This window comes from Corythoichthys intestinalis, chromosome 20 (assembly GCF_030265065.1).
Source record: "Corythoichthys intestinalis isolate RoL2023-P3 chromosome 20, ASM3026506v1, whole genome shotgun sequence".
Lineage (NCBI taxonomy): Eukaryota > Metazoa > Chordata > Actinopteri > Syngnathiformes > Syngnathidae > Corythoichthys > Corythoichthys intestinalis.
The window spans coordinates 32,430,001-32,449,104 of NC_080414.1; the positions used below are offsets into that span (position 1 = coordinate 32,430,001).

At 39.7% G+C, this 19,104-nt stretch overlaps 2 protein-coding genes across 7 annotated transcripts in view; one reads left to right on the forward strand and one right to left on the reverse strand.

The window, feature by feature from the left end:
- Positions 1 to 9,016, reverse strand: part of mpp7a (MAGUK p55 scaffold protein 7a) — a 69,518-nt gene extending 60,502 nt beyond the window's left edge. For all 3 annotated transcript variants that reach the window (XM_057824451.1, XM_057824450.1, XM_057824449.1), the window contains exon 1: positions 8,731 to 9,016. The gene's annotated coding sequence lies outside the window, so the exon portion shown is untranslated. The remainder of the gene's footprint in view (positions 1 to 8,730) is intronic.
- Positions 9,017 to 9,820: 804 nt separating this feature from the next.
- Positions 9,821 to 19,104, forward strand: part of waca (WW domain containing adaptor with coiled-coil a) — an 87,999-nt gene continuing 78,715 nt past the window's right edge. For 3 of the 4 annotated variants that reach the window (XM_057824516.1, XM_057824518.1, XM_057824517.1), the window contains exons 1-3: positions 9,821 to 10,059; positions 10,241 to 10,271; positions 10,944 to 11,136. In XM_057824516.1, coding sequence (XP_057680499.1) covers positions 10,019 to 10,059; positions 10,241 to 10,271; positions 10,944 to 11,136 — 265 coding nt within the window. In that variant the 5' untranslated portion in view covers positions 9,821 to 10,018. Of the gene's footprint in view, positions 10,060 to 10,135; positions 10,205 to 10,240; positions 10,272 to 10,943; positions 11,137 to 19,104 lie in introns of those variants that run through there. The other variant, XM_057824519.1, reaches the window with a different exon arrangement.

A 19,104-nucleotide genomic window follows, 5' to 3' on the forward strand; every position in this document is an offset into this window, starting at 1 on the left:
GTTGGTGACTCATGTATCCCTATTTTCTTGCAGCGTGATGCTGTGCCAAATATTGTGTGTTTTGGCCAAGGTGTTGGTAATTTGATGGACACGTGCAAGCATTCGCTGGTTCTTCAGTCAATAACAAAGGAGACAAAAACAGGACTTTCAGCATGTGTCCAAACATTATTAGCGAGTCAAAGAGAATATATATACTGAAGGAGGGGATAGGAAACACATTATGTAAAGAGCAGCAAAACACACTCCTTGAGATGCAAAACATACCCTTAGAATGTACATGAAGTGTATGAAGGACTTCCTGCTGACTGACAAAACAGTGCACGAATTAAATGGCCTCAAACAAATCGGCACTGTTTCGAGGGGCCCTTGGCAACCATTAATGAACCATAAAGGACTCAACATACAGGGATTGTCTGTTTTGTTCTGTCACTTTGGGTTCAGCTGTATGTTTGGGGGGGTTGAAGACCTAATTTTATTCAGTGGTTTTCACTAAAGCATCCTGATTAAAAAAGGGAAAAAAATCCTGTATGACGCAAATCACGTAAAGTGTGCACGTGCATTAAACAACAGGTGGAAACAGAGGCAGCTCATTGGCTACATGTAAATTATTCTTATTATTCTTATATTATTCTTTACTTAGAGAATCAAGCACGGTGTAAAACACAAGTAATGTAAGTGTGTCCTCTGTAAACTCATTCTAAACAAATGGAGTCGTGGTGTGTATTGAAAGAAACCATACCTCTTCAGGGCTGGCAGGAGTATCACTACAGTGTTGTTCATTCACTATGACCCCACCCAGAACATGACATTAATCCCTCTGTCCCTTAGTGGGAGTAGCCTCACAATTTCATTGTGGACTAGCATCGAGGATTAGTGATACCATGGAGTGATACAATGATTAAGTAGGGTGGGTAGTTGAATGGATGAATGAACATAAAACACACTTTCATATGGAAATATTGAATGAAGGAATGAATAAATGGAATGTTTAATGAATGGAAACACAAATATGGTAGTATAATTAGCACAAATTATTATTTAATGGCACTACTGAATATGTATATTCACAAAGTATGTGTTCATATTTCTCATGTTGTCTGGCACCCCAGTTTTGTGGAACACAGTAGGTGTGAGGCAACTACAAGCTGATGTTCTTCAAACAAACAAAATACAGTGGTATGAAAAAGTATCTGAACATTTTGGAATTTCTCACATTTCTGAATAAAATCACCATCAAATGTGATCTGATCTTTGTCAAAATCACACAGATGTAAAAACAGTGTCCCACTGTCTACTTTAACTAAAACCACCCAAACATTTAGAGGTTTTCATATTTCAATGAGGAAAGGATGCAAACAATGACAGAAGGGGGAAAAACAAGTAAGCGAACCCTCGGCCTAAAGCCTGAGTTATACTCCCGCGTTGCGGTGACGGCGTAGCGACTACGGCGTCATTCGACATTCGATAGTTCTGCGGTGAGGGAACGCGTTGCTCTGTAATTCACCGCCAAGCCACTAGAGGGATGTGGCGTTATGTTTGTATGGTTTTGGGGCATGCTTGTTTACTTCCGCTAGTTGGAGAAAAAATAAACAATGCAAGATGGAACTCTTGAAAGTAAATATTCTGCTCATCAACACTGAATAAATATGGAACATAAAAATGTTGACGGGCAGGCGACGCAGAAGACGGTTTCGAGGCGGTCTGGCCGACTTTTGATGCCGCACAGAGAGTTTTAGACTCGGGTGGAGAGAGCTAGCTGTGGCGGCTAGCTTCAAACTGGCGTCGAGCACTGCGTTCAAGGTCTGCAAAGCCCTCCAGCCTGATTTGTTTGCCGTGTCCTACAACCAGCCAGTGGGAAGCCATAGCAGATTTCTGGCGTCTAGGGAACTTTCCAAACTGCGTTGGGAGGCTTGATTTTAAGGTTATCATAAAAAGCACCGAGGCACTCTCAATCAGTGATGATGTATTGTGTGTGTGAACTGTCTGTTATTGAAAATTAAAGATCAAAACAACTCTTTTGACACCAAATCTGTGCTTTATTCTTCATATACTTGAAACATATGTACACAGTAAATGATGAAGTGCACCAACCAAAAATACGACATAAAGTGATAAAAAGTTGGCAGTTTTTGGCCGACTGGGTCACCGCTTCGTGTGGCCACTCGATTCCGACCACCCACGTCTCGGTGGTTCTTCCATTTATTTATTTTTTCGATCGCCGACCTTGCCATTTGGCAATCACAATAATAATTTCTTGACGAGACTTGCTCTTCGATGATACTCCCGTCGGCTTGGTCCATTTTTTGCGTGTAGAAAACAATGTTTGATTCTATTGTACAATGGCGGTGTTTTCGCCGTAAACCGGAAACAACAGTCTGAGCGGACCAATCACAGTCCGTTTTCGCTACGTCATACGCGTCTACGCGACGCGAAGGTTACAAAAATCAAGAGGTGTGCGTCAGGCTACGGCGTAGGGTCGTAACTCGATTCTTCCTTGATGGCGTAGGTCTGACGCGCAAGTATAACTCAGGCTTAAGGAGACTTAAAGAGCAATTGAAACCAATTTTTACCAAAGATTTTAAGTCAGGTGTGTACCCAATCACTGATGAGTGGTTTAAAACTGCCCTGCCCACTATAAAACACACACCTGGTAAGAATTGTCTTAATGAGAAGCATTGTCCGATGTGCATCATGGCTCGGTCAAAAGAGCTGTTTGAAGACCTGCGATCAAGGATTGTTGATTTGTATAAAGCTGGGAAAGGACACAAAACCATCTCTAAAAGTCTGGATGTTCATCAATCGAAAGTCAGAAAAGTTGTCTACAAAAGGGAGTTTGGCACTGTTGCTTCTCTCCCTAGGAGTGGCCATCCACCAAAATGACGCCAAGAGTTCACCGCAGGATACTTAGAGAGGTAAAAAAGAACCCTAGAGTGTCTGCTAAAGACTTACAGAAATCACTGGCACAGTCCAATACAGGGGCGGACAGCTAATCTGTAGCTTCTGGAGGATCACAGAACGGCCGGTGCTCTGGACGGCCAGCGGCCACCTTACATACATCACTGTCTTTATCCCCCATATTCTCTATGATTATCTACAGTTCGCATCCAATCCGACAGGTGGCAGCAATGCGACCGGCTGTTAACCGCCAATCTGATAGGAGAATGTGACATAATGGTATTCTATGTTATGTTGTTCTATGTTGTGGCACTGTTGGATCCATGTTGCTGTATTGTTATATCTATGTTGCGATTGTCTATGAGCCTGAGGGCTGCTGAGGCTAGAGGAAAAAAAGAGCACCGCATTATAGCCGGACTGTCGGCATTAAGTTTGTTGAATGCAATAAATAAAATGTTGAACACGGCTCTCAAAGTCTTCTATTTCTTCAAGACAAGATAAAACAGAAAAGAATGAAGAAGGCCTAGAGTAGCCTACTTTGGTAAAGCCTTACTCCTTGTGGAAGCAAAAAAGCGACGAGCGTGGATAAACAATATGGATGGTGGTGGGAAAATATAAAAGAGAAGGGTGGCACAGAGAAGGTTAGAGAGAAAAAAACTGAAGAAACTCAAGAGCAAAGCATCGAAATGTCACAAGTTGACAAACATGTTTGCAAGCAGCAGTCTGGCTGCAACAGCCACGCCGGCTAGCAACAGTCCAGACCCCTCGATGGTGAGAGTGGGAGCGGCAACCGCTCTCACGTGTAGCCGGTGCAGGGAAAGCGCATCATGATTTGGGGCTGTTTTGCTGCCTTAGAGCCTGGAAAACTTGCAATCACAAAGTTTTGCAGGAAAATCTGAAGCCGTCTGTCAGACAGTTGAAAATGCAAAAATCGTCCAGAGGATGGATGCTGCAACAAGACAATGATCCAAAACATAGAAGTAAATCAACTTCAGAATGGTTTCAGAAGAACAAAATACACGTTCTGGAGTGGCCAAGTCAAAGTCCAGACTTGAACCCCATTGAGATGCTGTGGCATGACCTAAAGACAGCGATTCATGCCAGACATCCCATTAATCTTACTGAACTACAGCAGTTTTGTAGAGAAGAATGGGCCAAGATTAGTCCTGATCGATGTGCCATACTGATGTGCAGCTACAGGAAGCGTTTGGTTGAAGTCATTGTTGCCAAAGGGGGGGGCACAAAATATTAAATGTGATTGTTCACTAACTTATTTTTCCCCCTTCTGTCATTGTTTGCATACTATCATCATTAAAATATGAAAACCTATAAATGTTTGGGTGGTTTTAATTAAAGCAGAAACTGTTTTTTATCTGTGTGATTTTGACAAAGATCAGGTCACATTTGATGGTGATTTTATGCAGAAATGTGAAAAATTCCAAAAGGTTCAGATACTTTTTCATACCACTGTAACCTTGTTTCACCTCGGGGTGGTACAATTCAGTTCTCGTTGCCACTTTTTGTCACGAGGACCTAAAACACAGGAGGGTGTATGTGTTGGGGAACTCAAAAATGCTTTAATAGTGAAAGGTCCAAAAACAAAGTACAAAAAAAGGCAATCGGATCAAACAAATGGCCGAGTATCAAAACTTACGTACTTGAGGGGAAAAAGAAACAGCCAGGGCAAGGACATAGAACATGACGAGATGCAGGAATGGACGAGACGCTGACATAGGTTCTTGGATCGACAATGACGCAACAAGAACAGACAGCATATGCGGAACTTAAATACAATACATGGGGTAACGAGAATATGAGGCACAGGTAGGTGACACAAGAGGCAGCGGATTGGTCAACACACAAAGAGCAGGACACAACGGGTGAAATCAATGGGTAATCACATGGACAAGACACACTCGGGCACCAACTTAACTCAACTCAAGGCATGACACTTTTTAGTTCAAGTAGTCCCTGGGTTACGAACAAGTTCTGTTCCTACGATGGCGACAGGACCTGAATTTCTGCGTAAATTGGAATTAACCCTTTGAGTACCCTTAAATAAATCCTAAATCTCAGAATAACTATCCAAAAACATGTATTAAACCTCATTGTACTGTCCTCGCGAAAATGTTGGAACTAAGTCCTAGCTAGACAGCTAGCTAAGCTCTGAAACGACAATGTCAGACGTCCATGTGGTTTGTTGACTTTATTTAGCTGCTCATGACATCAACACTTGCAGAATAAAAATAAAATAAAAATGAAATTAAATCAGTTTCATCTTCAATAAAAGCAATTCAAACTTGTGTTTATGACTACCTGCTGATACAGCAATAACAAGCCACACAAACGCTTAGCGTGTATCAGTTAGCATCCACACATCATCAGAACAATCACATAAACTCGCCTCAGGATTTGACCACAATTGACAATTCACAGAAAACAGTACAATAGGTGAAATATACAGGTTTTGCCTCTGTGGATGCTTTAAAAGTTTACAAGCAACAAATGTGTAATGTTTACCCTCTCTCACTCGGCTGCGCGACTTCTTCCTGTGTACATGCGCTTTACTCGCGAGCCATTAGTACTACATGCTCTACACTTCCTGCGCCAAGATAAAAGCATGCATCACAAAACAAAAGCCAATATTATAAAAAAAATACAAATAAAAAAAATGAGACTCCACCAACGTAAAGTCGAAATCACGCAAGTCGGGTACATCGTAACTAACTACCTGTGATTGGGAAATACTAATTATCTAATGTTTCCAGTACAGTACGTAAGCCGTCTTGTTATACTTGTATCACTTCATCCATTATAACATACCTATAGCAATAACATTCAATCAACAGACAACCGTGTGTTCAACTTAATCAAGAATATCAATGGAACCAAAAAATACAAAGAAGGGGTACTGATATTTGGGGCAGTTCAGGGAGGCTATGTGTCTGGGTTGTTTATAATAAATATACAAAAAAATATACAGGAGGAAAAAAAAATCATGTATTGTACACGCCATCTTAATGCAAATGAGATTCATGGAGAGAAGCCAATGCTACCATCTAAAAAACCCACTTCACTATTTGTACTCTAGGCTTTTTCCACACTTCTGTATCCAAACGACTGCATTCCTGAAGCTGAAATCTCACGTAATTCGGTATTCCCACACATCCCTTGGCCAAGTTAGTGACCCTCCAAGCCGGGAATAAAACCTTTGGAATGTGAGCAATGTAAGGAGATTAGGGGACACCTGTAGAGACAACCAAAACATTAGGCAAAACTTGGGCATCATCTGAGCCCGTATGACTTCCTCCCTAAGCTTGTCTTCCCCGATTCCGTCTAGTTCCCATCATTAAGACTAATGAGGCAATAATAATGATTTTAGGCCTCCGAAACAACAAACACAAAGGTGTCGTCACTTCAGCGAATGACTTAGCTTGGGGACCAGATAAACAAGGGCGTAGGTTTGTTCTCAACTTTGGTAGGGACGATATAACAGTATAACCTGCATCTACACTTTTTGCTGGGGACAGGACATTAATAAGCCCAAACAGATTGGGTGAATGGGGGTCAGGGCTACATTTCTCACAAATATGAACCTAATAAATGGACAGGCTAAATAATCAATGCAAAGTAAATCTGTATTGACTTACACTAACTTTCATGTGTATTGGTTCAGCTGATACACCGTTCAATTCAAACCTTTGTTTTCATAACTACTGAAGAAACATTTTAAAAACTTCCACAATAATTTTCTGGATTTCATGAGCAAATTTAAATTACAATATTTGAACATAACCTCAATTATATTAACATACACAATAAATGCAAATTTGTAAAAAATCCCTTACCTATCCAGGAATGCAAAAAACAAACATTTGTCTTAAAACCACTGAATATTGTCCTTCTAAATATATAAACATAACTAAAAAAAGTTTTTGGTCAGGGAATAACAAAAAAATAATAAAAATGGAGCTTTCCTTCAGGTGAAACACTACTGCTTTTGTCCACAAGCACAACAAAAAATGAAAGCTCCTTTTGGCTGCTTTAAGACCACATAAATAAAATAAAAATGAAATTGGGGAGAAGTGGGTAAACCGAGTTCACTAAATTTCGCACAGTTTGTTAACAGTAGAAAACATGCAGGAGAACACTTCTCTCCAAGTGGTTTCCTACTCGAGTTTTGCAAGTTAGCAAATTTACACAGTTTAATGCTATGCTAACTCTGATGCAGGTCGGACTTTCAGTAGCAAAATTTGTGGCGTGTTCCCCACCTCCAGGACATCGCCGTCTTTTTACATGACTACAAGTAGCTGCTGCCGCTGGCCGAAAAAATAGTTCTAATGTCCCTCCTCTTCGAAGGGGGCTGAAGAGGTGGTATGTTGTTGACATGTTGCATTTCTGTTGAGAATGTGAGTATGTGTGTGGGGACGGGGGGGTCAAGACATCAGTCAGTGAAACGTGTGTTTGAGCGGGAAAAAAAAATATGGTCCGGCACATTCAGCAAGTCAAAATGGGTAAATGTAAGTCTCAACATAACAAAAATAATTCAACACTAGTACAGACTGTTATGTCAGAGGGGTTGGAAAGAACAATGATGATATCTATCCATCCATCCACCCATCCATCCATCCAAACCAACTTTTACTGCCTCTATAAAACAACTATAAAAAAGTCTAAAAGTACTGTATTTTGCTTAATGATGGAGGATACACTGCCCTCTGGTTGTTCAGACTAGATGAATGTTTGAACACCAATTGTTTTGTGTCAAATATATTATTGTTATAAATCACATTTAGTGAGGACAGAACACATCATATTAATAAAGTAAAGTTAAAAAATAAGGTACTGTTTATGCAACAACAACAACAAAAAAGACTGGTATCAAAATGGCGAACGAGACTCTGGAGTCGTAAAGTCGCAATCGCGTTAAGTTGAGTACGTCATAACACGGGGACTACCTGTATGTAGAATTGTAGAATAAAGAGGAAAATGTAACAACTAGTGTAGCCCAAAGTAGCGAGTAAAAGTAGCGTTTCTTTTTCAGAAATCTACTCACGTAAAAGTAAAAAGTATGGCTTAGTAAAACTACTCTTAGAAGTACATTTTTCTCAAAAAGTTACTCAAGTAAACGTAACGGAGTAATTGTAATGCGTTACTAGTCCTACCCACCTCTGCTAAACACTGTTATTATTTTTTTTTCCCAAATACTACCATCAGGCAGAATTGTAAAATGGTGTAAAACAAAACCTCATGGATCTTCTTTAATTATTGCATACGAACTCAAAGTATGTAAATGACTGAGTAGGGATGCGGGGGAGGCTTACCAAGAGCTGAGTTTTCAGCACTTGTGGTTTGTGTGTCATGTTCCAGTCACTAGACTTGACTTTACAGTGCTCAGTTACTTTTTTTAAAGTTTTCTATTTCATACTGCAGGTAGGTAGATTTGTGTGAATTGAGCGGTGTTAATATTAAAATAATAATACCTGTTTCGTGCTGTAATAGGAATAATTATAATTTTGTTTATCTATTGTTAGTACTACAAAACAAATGTATGTTGGTATTTATGATCAGAAAGCATAAACCACTCACCTGACAGTAGAGCTCAATACTCATAAAAAAAAAGTAATGTGTGAATGCTTTGTAAGGCGTTTATAAGTCAAGTAAATTTGTCAAAAGTAAAGCTTGAAAAAATCAAAAGAAAACTGTACCAGCCTTATCAAATGATTGCACTTTTTAAACAAAACCAACCAACGACAGTCTACTTCTATAACCAACTTTGGCAATTGCTAAGATTTTGAAATACATCATAATACAGCGTGCAACGCTGCTACTTACTTTGCATTTGAGGTCGCAGTTGGATCAAATGAGTTCTCGCTAGCCTTCGTATATTCCAACCATTGTTTTGATAAGAAATCTTTCAAAAAGTTTTTACTTTTCACTTTAAAAAGTGTGCTTTGGTCCTTCATAACTCCTTTTCCCGCATCAGTTCAGCGCGCGTATGGGCTAAAATTCTCTTTCAAAACGTTCGGTCTCGGCCGTGGCACTCGCCAAGTGTACGATTATCTTTCGTTTACTGATTTGAAAGCAGTTTGTTTATTTAGATACTAACGGTTTGTTTGAAAACGGGGAAACGCCACACTGATCTACGATCTGTATCGTACGGGGCGCTGGCAAACAAGGGGCCGCCCTACCCGTTTGTTCATTGGCCAAAACCTATAAAAGGCGGACTGTTTACTAAAATGCTTTATTTTTATTGGTGGTATGGAGACCCAATCCCTGGTCAGACATATTTTTTCATTCACGGCATTCATAAAAATGTTTTATCACATAAATGTGTTCCACCATATCAATGTGTATTAATTCCAGCTCTCACAACGAATATTTTTATTTCCATAACTCAATATTGTTTTACCAGTGCAAAGGCTTTTAGATGCCTCCCCCTATAGACCATGTGTGGAAAACACAAGCGGGCGTGTCTGCGACGCAATGTCAAACATTGACCACTAGAGGGCAGTGCTGCTCAAAACAGGCATCTTGTAGGTACATATTCCTGCCTTTGAATTGAAATTCTGAAATATTGTTCAATGTAACCAGTTTATTTGTTATTCTCGTTTAAGCGGCCAATTAATCATACGTTTTTTGTTTGAGTTTGACTTCACTGAGTGAGTCATGCAGCTTTTCGGGAGGGGGAGGAAAGACACTTCCTGGTAGGGTTGCCAGAGTTGTGTATTTGTGCTCTTAAGTGTTTTTTTGGAAATGCTACTCCTGTAAACAATTAATTCTGATGCCATATCTCTTTACGTATATAAAATAGGTGATTTGTTAACATAATTGCCCTCATTAGGGCTGGTTACTTTATATCTGGTGTTCGTGAATTCGGATATCTGGCAACCCGGCAAGCACTGCACTGCTACGTTTTGTCGTGTGATCCGGAGCAACACAGTTGTGCGGTAGATGGACTGAGTGAGGGAGGGCGCTCTTTCCACCACTGCTGCCGATAGCATAGAAATACCTACCAGCTACAAGGCTCAAATTGACGATTTCAGGTTGCCGAATTATCAAGAAAAGAAAGTGCCGTCATTAGTCTTTCACATCCCACTCCAAACACACTAACACGGCATTGATGGTAATGTATGCGAGGAAACAACCGAGACTCGGCGATGGGTAAACATCTTTTGACGTTACTTATTCACATTTTCATTTCGCCTATAGCTACGCTTGACAATCCGCCATTTTTACTGAAACCAAAATAAGTGACTGGAAAGTTGAACGTTCACTTCGACCTATATGTCGAGGTTGTCACGTAAAGGTTTGTATTCACGTCTTGTTTTCTTTCTTGTTGCAGGTGCGACCGAAGAGATTCTCAGCCCTATCAGGTACTTGCAGGCTAAAACGTAGCTTGCTAGCAGCAAATCAGATTAAAATGGAAACTCCGGTCTAGGCTTCTGGGGAGCTCAACAGGCCCCAGTCAGTGCGGAAAAGTCCAAAGTAGATATTTCCTTGAAATAAACTGCGAGATTACCCCATGGAAACCACCGATGGAGGAACGCTATAAACATGTACCAATCGTATGAATTGAGTCATGTTTTTAAAAGGGAGATTTCGGCGAGTTTTACAGCAGTTATAGCTATTAGCTTGTCACCGTTAGCTTGTTTGCTAGCCCGTCTGATTCAGGCCTGGCCATAATTTTTAATCTTGCAAACGACTTGAATCTATTCAAACGTCAACGCATTGCAGGGTAAACATAAAAATGCGAGTGGTAACATTAAAACGAATGTTAAAGACTAATAATTTAACACCTGACTCGACGAGATATACAGCTCTATTTGAATTGCTATTTTCGTTCCTCTTTCATAAATAATATAGATAATTGCATTTATAATGCGAAGCTTTGAATAATTCGCAAGACATTGACTTGTAGATTCAAGTATTTTCTTTAACAGATGAATACATACAGTCTTGTCAAAACCCGATGAGAGCTAAAAACTAATTAATGCACGTGTCCGTTCTGTTTTGCTTTTTTGAAATCAAATATTTTTTAATTCCAGACTCTCAAATACTCATCTAAGAGCCATCCAGGTGGAGATCACCGACATGAAAAAATGCGAGACCACTCAGATGTCACTCCTCCCTGCAAAGTGCTCCGGAGGTCTGACAGCCCAGAAAACAAACACGGTGACAGCACTGGGCACAGCAGAGCCAAGGCTGTCCATGCACACAGGGCCAGAGATCGCGATGGAGGTGAGATATAATTTTAGATAATTTCAAAGTTCCTCATTTGAGTCAAAGGACATGCAGTAAATATTCATTTAAAGTTTTTAAATGAAAGCGCTGCCTTTAAGTATTGGGTGCACAGTTGTTGTGATCGATGAGAAAGCTAAGACTTATTTCAACTGCTTCTACTTTGGTCCTTTAAGCTCAAATGTTACCTTGAGGGCTACATAGATTTGTGCATGTGTGTAATAGAGCAGTCATTAATGGATCTTTTTGGAACTGAATATTCTATATCAATTATTCCATTGGTTAATGGAATAATGGCACACTAATGCACACTAAACTTGATCATGGATTCTAGTGCTGAATCGAAGTATTTTTTTTTTTCTTTCAAATTTTCCTTATTTACATTTTATCTTGTATTCACAATTTCACATTAATTATTGTAGACCAACAACATGATGGGCACTTTCACATTAGACCAGGGGTCGGCAACCCAAAATGTTATAAGAGCCATATTCGGCCAAAATAACAAAAAACAAATGTCTGGAACAGCAAAAAATTAAAAGCCTTATAGAAGCATTATGGTGAAGGCAACACATGTTGTATGTATCTATATTAGCCTACTATCAAAATGACTAAGTTGGCTATAAATACATAATGAGCCTGATTAAATGTTTATTTTCTTTGCAGTGCATTCTATAGGGAATGACGCACCACGTGACTACTTGTTTTTGTCCGATAGTGCCTCAAGTTTAACTTCATTACAATATTAATGAATTATGTTTAATTGCTTTGCTAAAATCAAAGAAATGCAATAAAGAAATCCAAATTTTGATGTCATTTGTATTTTGAAGATTCGAAAAAAATGACAACAAAATAGAACGTGCATATCGTTCCCCTTATCTGGCTAAAAAATATAGTGCAACAAAACGCAGCCTGAATTAATAAAAAAATAAAACGGCACCCCCTTGTTAAGGTAAAGTATATAATCAGGGTTCACATACCTGCATATAAGCGATGGGTGTTCATTATCAATCACATCACACGACTCATCTCAGAGTATGCTGCCGCTGTTCTTGATTTGCACATTGGTGAAGTTGCCTGCCATTTTTATGGCCCTTTCCTTCACTGTCTTAGTGCGAGAGGCATTTATTTGATTTTCTGTATTATCTCGGTTTTGTTTTTGAAGTTTGCAAATAGGTGTTCTGAATTAGAAACCGCGGCTCAGTTCACCGCAGTATATATCCGCTGGTTTGTTTACAACAGCCACCCTGCTGATAGAAACGTGCATGGCAGGCTATGATGCAAATCTGCGTTGACAGAAATGTCTACACATTTTTACAGCATTCAAAAACGTTAAGATGGTTTGTGTCATGTTTGTCCTCCTGCACAAACCATTTCACTCCCCCATCTTTTTCCATTTTAAAACATTTTTAATACGCTCCAGGGAGCCTCTAGGGCAGCGCTAAACAGCCGCATGCGGCTCAAAAAACACTGGTTGCCGACCCCCGCATTAGACCAAAAGGACCATGGTCCGCTTGGAGAGCTACCTCGCAACAACATTTGCAAATGACTTGTTGAAAAGGTTCTGCATTCACGCTGCCGCAAATGAACTTTCCAAGTAGCATCACGTGGACGTCACGTGACGAAAGGCGCACTCGTTGATTTGACGAATTTAGAAGAGGAAATATAACTTCCTGGGAGGGGGAGGAGCGTCACAGCAGCTGCACGTAATGTAGCATAAGCGCACTTATGTGCCGTTACAGGATTCGAGGATAGATTAGTTTTCCCTGAGACCTCTGTGACGTCCTTTCAATGCTTTTGAGTCGTAGACGTAAAAGTGAATTCACCCACAGACAATATTCGTAGTCGTTGAAAAGAGAGCTTTAGTCCCACACCTGCAAAAAACATCCGATGTCAGAATTTCATGGTTACAGATACAAATGCCTCAATATTAACACGATTGCGTAAATATAAATATGAATCTTTTATATACAAACATAAATGTGGAAATACAAGTATGAATCTTTTTTACAGCTATCTTACTCCATACGCACCCTGGTCCGCTTGCATTCACAAGTGATGCAGGATGCGCTTGAAGCACACTGAGACCTATGATTTTTGAGCGGACCAGAATGTGTTTGGTCTAAACTAGAGTTTGGATGAGTGTCCACATTTTGAAAACAAAGTGGACTATCTAAGAAAAAGAACTATGTGGCCTATACTACGAAGCCGGTTTTCTGGCTTAACAGGGTAACTTCTAGGCATGTGCCGGTATGTGATTTTGACGGTACGATAACCGTGGGCAAAAATACCGCGGTATCACGGTATTGCAATTATAGCTCCAAAATTATTATATATTTATTATATTATTAGTTATTTTGAGATGTATGGGTTGAAAAAAAAAATTTTTTTTTTCCATTGAACAGGATTTTTTTTTATTTTTCAGAACATAGTTGCAAATTGGAACATGAATATATTGTTAAAATAAATTATCAATAAAAAAAAAATATATATATTTTTTTTAATTAAGATAAATATAATTTATAGTCTATATCCACAGCCACAGCGCAAGTTGCTCAAGATTAGAGCAAGAACAAAATAGCTTCTATAGAAAAGTAAAAACACTTCTGACTAAAATTTAATTAAAAAAATGTACTGCATGACTTTTTTTTTGAGGGTGGAAAAGCTCAAGTGAAGTTTTGCTATTTTCAGCCACTGTGTCAGATGTAGTCTACATGATGTCATGCCTATGTGTTAAAAAACAAAAAGAATTCATAAGTTAGTTAAAAATGTATAAGTTAGTTTAAAGTGTAAATTGTGTTGTGGAAAGGTTTCATCTAAACAAACAAACAAACAAACAAAAAAAACATTGGGAGTGAGACCTCTCCTTGATCCAGCGAATGTGAATTTGTGCTTAGGGCAAGAGCATCTTTCTTAATTAGCGATCTTTGATGCTATTCCCTTTTCCCTTTCATTCAAGCGAATCAAGCTTGTTTTCTCACTCTGCGGCTGTAACACTCGACGAAGTTGCTCTCCCAGCTAAGCCTAGGTTAACATTTGTCTTTGTAAGCTTTTAGTTAGTTTGTATATTGAATTTGAAAGGAAAATGTGTGTTTTGATTTTGGCGAACTTTTTCATGGTGCTAATCTGTTGAAGCTACTCACACGTGGAAAAATACAATTGTACAACGTTTTAAATGTATTCATTTTGTATATTCCACTTACCACGATTTGAGACCTCAATAAATTGAAGAAAAGTACGCCTTATGTTTGAAGTATTTGTTTTTGGGTTCACTGGCTGACTAGCCGATGGCGTCACTTTTACACACAGCAACAAACAGGAGGCGGTGAGCGCTGCCGCGCCAAGCCACTTCTGGCTGCATTTTTGACACATGAAAAATAGCGAATACCGTACTACGGTCTGACGGAAAATTTTAGTGGTTTTGAAACCGCGACGTTTTCACACCTCGGTAAACCGGTAACCGGCACATGCCTAGTAACGTCTTATGTTGGAACCGGGGAGTGTTGCCATGGCAACACGCCACAGTCAAACCTGGTCGTCTCAGAGTTAGATCTTGCTGACACCAGGATTCCGATTAACCACGCTCTATTCAAACAGCACTCCTCTGCGGACGTGTCCTCTTGACAATGAAAGCGTACCTGGACGACCCGTATGACATTGGCAAGCGGATTGTGAGGGGCTCTCTTCGGAGGGTACAGGTTTTGGAGACAGCCAGAATCCGCTGGTGTACCCGAAGATGTTCTCCATGAGAGAGAGATTTTCAGCTGAGGGAATTCGTTACCTGTGACAGCTGATCGAGGCAGACGTCACTAATGTAACCCGCCGAAGTCAGGCCCTCACAACCGCGTAGATTGTGTGCCTGTCCTTGCGCTCTTTCGCCAGGGACAATATATGCATTCCATTGGTGATGCTGAATATCTGGATTAGAACACTATGCCGTGCGATTCGGAGTGTATGGAAACGCTTCAAATTGTTGAAATTGAATGTAAACAAATGTGGAGTTTTGCTCTCATACAAGAAATATATTTAACAAACTTTTCCAGCGTTATTTCGTTGTGTAAATGCATTAATAATAATCATAAAAATATGTAGACTATTTAAACAATAAGAAAACTTATTGTTTAAACGTTTTTTTCTGCCAACTTGAAGAGATTAAAATAAATGGCAAATCCACTGATAGGACAGACGCACAAATATAAAAAGATATAAATGTTTGTTGATTATGCATCTTACAGTCTTGTTTAACTGTGAGAATTCGTTACAAAAGACTGGCTTTAATTTACGCAACCACGCATGGCATCCCCGCATTTCCTTCTCCTGAGTCCTCAAAAATATAACTTATAATTTCAGGGGGAGGGGCTTGGGCCTGCAAATCAAGTTAATTGATCGGGCCGAGTCGCGCTGGATTTTTTTAGGCCCAATCTAAAAAATAAAAAATGACACACGTATTCATACAGTCAATGGGACTAAACATACAATCATCCTGCTTCGTGTGGTGATGCACAATAAATTATTTCTTACAGTTAACGTACCAAATCTTATTTTATTGTCCTGACAGCAGGCTTAATTTCATTTCATGGACATGAGTAAACTGGCATATTGACGCATTCACAAATCACACGATCTGTAAATTCGCTGCCAACAGACCAGTCGTGCTCTACTTGCCGAAGCGGTGTTGGATTTCGCGGTGAGGGTGGATTTTAATTCCTCATAACTGCATGATTATCGTGCATTCCTCCTCCGTGAAGTAAGGTGCCCGTGCCATCGTCACAAGTAGTGTTTGACTCTGGTCTCCGCCCCCGTTTATGTGAACGCGCAGTAACTCTGACTGGGTTGGCACAGGTTCGACTAATCTACCTCAAAATAAGCATCGTAGCACCAATTGACCACAAACTAGATAACCAGGTTTTGTCAACTCCGGTTACCCTTACCCGCTGGTAAACTGGATTTCTCCTGGGGAGGTTGAACTCCGTTCGTAGTACAGGCCACTGGTCCGTTTAAAACGGACCAAACAGTGCTAGTGTGAAAGTGCCCTACGTAAGTTAATTTACTTAACCTGTGGGACAGAGATGTAGTTAACTATATATCTGCCATATGCGCTATGGTGTAGCAATAGGCCAATCTGATCAATGTGGCAAGTCTGTTTTGTAATTTGTTGTGATGCTTCCATGTGCAACTTAAAAGAATTTTATAAAGGTTATTACAATGAGGAAATGTCAAAGCGTTGACGTGCTCGATAAAAAGGCATGTCCTACGCTTCTCCCCCACAGCACCTCTGAGGGTGTTGATTTGATACACTAACACAACTTTCAAAAGTGTTCAATATTCATCCACATTGGATTGATTTATGTGATCCGCCATTAGCTATGACAATTAGTGTTTCTTCAGTTAATTCTTTTCCGTATTGTCCGATACACTGTATTGCCACCCTATACAGCTATTTTTGGAGTGTGTAGGATTTGATCTCAAGATCGGATTTGTATTCATGTGTGTTTTCAGCTCCGTCGTGCTTTTTGGCTGATGAAAATAAAACGTCCGCTGTGTGGGAATACTTCTCTTTAGAAACTGATGATAGTATAAGAGCATCGTGTAATATTTGTAAACAAAGCGTTTCTCGAGGAGGTACCAGCAGGGCTCCCTTGAATATAATAAAATATGATTCATTATTTATAGCAGGGTCATTTGACAAGGTTAGCAGCAGCATTTTTTAACATTTTGTTCATAATCTTTGGTTGTATCGATAAAGAAAGGATACGTAATATTGGTTGCTTATATTTTTTGCATTCCTTTTAATGGTCTTAACATATAGGTATTGGATTGTTATCGGCAAAAAATCAGATGGAAAGACATAAATTATGTTTTGGGACAGCCCTAATGGTGATGCAAAAGCTATTCCTGTGGTCCAATTCCACCATCATAATGGGACATTTTCGTCACGTTTTTTCACCCCTACAACGCAATTCTGTCGATTTTCACATTTTACAGGTAACACAAGCAACATTTTTGAATTAGAAGTTGACAGCCGCAAACATGCGTGCGCACAGTATGCATGTGCGAGATTCTGATGGTATGATAACCTCAAGCAAAAATATCACGGTTTCATTGTGTTGCACTTAGTTCTAAAATGTGTTGGGATACCTGGGTGAAAAAAAAACAAACTTTTTTTCCATTGAACAGGATTTTTATTTTTCAAAGCATACTAGCAAATTGGAACACAAGTATAATGTTAAGTTCAAATTAATTTTAAAAAACAAATATTCTAAGTAGAATTAATATAAATGCAGTCCTTTAGGTGAGCGTAAACCCACAGCTTTACATTATTATCATCAGAACGAAAATAACTGAATTATTTTCCATAAAAAGCACGTGTGTAAGACTCGTATGATGTTTACATTATACACCAGTGGTCTCCAAACTATTCCACATAGGGCCGCAGTGGGTGCAGGATTTCACTCCAACCAAACAAGACCACACCTTTTCACCAATCTGGTGTTTTATATGTGTAATCAGTTGATTGCAGTCAGGTCCTGCTTGTTTTAGTACAAATCACATTGGTTAAAAGGTCTGTGCTTGATCGGTATGAACAAAAAGCAGGACCCACAGCGGGCCTCGAGGACCGGTTTGGAGACCCCTGTTATACACACACCCTCTTTCTCAACACAGACAGTTGCCAGAGAGAAAAAAAACACAGCATGTTTTACCATCGCTAGACACACTAAACATGCTCGAGTTAACTCTCGTAGCTGGTGCGAAACGTTTATGATAGTGTTTACTAACCTTTAATTTTTTAGAAATGCAAAATCAGATTGGAGGTATTGCCTCATCAGCAGCAACCTTCCGCAAACATGTTTTAAATGTTGGTTGGCCCTCCTATCCCCACACCAGCGATTTCGTTTTCTTCCATGGGGGGAAAAAGTTCAGGAGTTTCACCTCCTCCAGCCATCGTGTAGCACAGCTGACTCACTGACACTGAGCAACAACCAGTGGGGGAGAGTTGAGCCTTGCAGCTGCAAGCAAGGGATTTCTCCCTTCTTTATGGTACATAAAAAATAGCTAATAACTTAGGGATGGTAGGACGAAAAAATTTGGCGGTTTTGAAACTTTGACGTCTTCATACCACAGTATACCTTGAAACCGGTTATTGGCACATGCCTAGCGCGCACAAACAGCAACATCGCAACTTCAATACTACTGTATATGCCACAAAATGTATACAGTACTGTCCCATGAGAAATTGCCGACCTCTGTAACTTGTAAACGCATTGAGATCAGCCTAGCAGTTAGCCTAGAGTTGTTTCTTGCTTGTCTCTAGAGGAATAAAAGATTCACACAAGCAGCAGTGTGAAATATACTCTGCAGTACATCTTAACCAGCAGTGGTGGTAGTGTTTTGTCACACCAGCTGACATAAAAAAAAAAAAAAAAACTGTGGATGGTCACTATTGACAAGACTACAACTAGATTAAGAATATGTAAATAACTGTCTTATGCACATTTTTACTCACATTTTCTAATGATTGTTTCTACGGTTGATTTATTCACACCCAGCGTTTTGCTGATTGAAGATTTCCTCTTCCCAGCTTGATCCAAGTATACAATTTTGTCCCTGGTGTCCAACCTATGCCGACATGGCTGCAGACAGCAGGGTAAAACGAGGCTGAACAAAAACAGACCAATTGTCCTCCCCAGTCAGTATACACTGTACCTACTACATACATAAAATTTGAAATTATACCATATGAAAAAAAAGACCGGGTAAACAGACACGAGGCAAACTGTTGAGGCAGTTTAAGATGTTTAATTGCTTATCTCCCTTAGTTTGCCAACTGTATCGGTTTTCAGTTAAATAATCACAGTGACAAAGAAAATCTACAGCTGCGAGTATTGACACACACACACAGCTGCTCATGCAAGTTGGGCATAAGCGATAGCTGCTAACTAAGTTATTACTGTAACATTTAGTAATTGT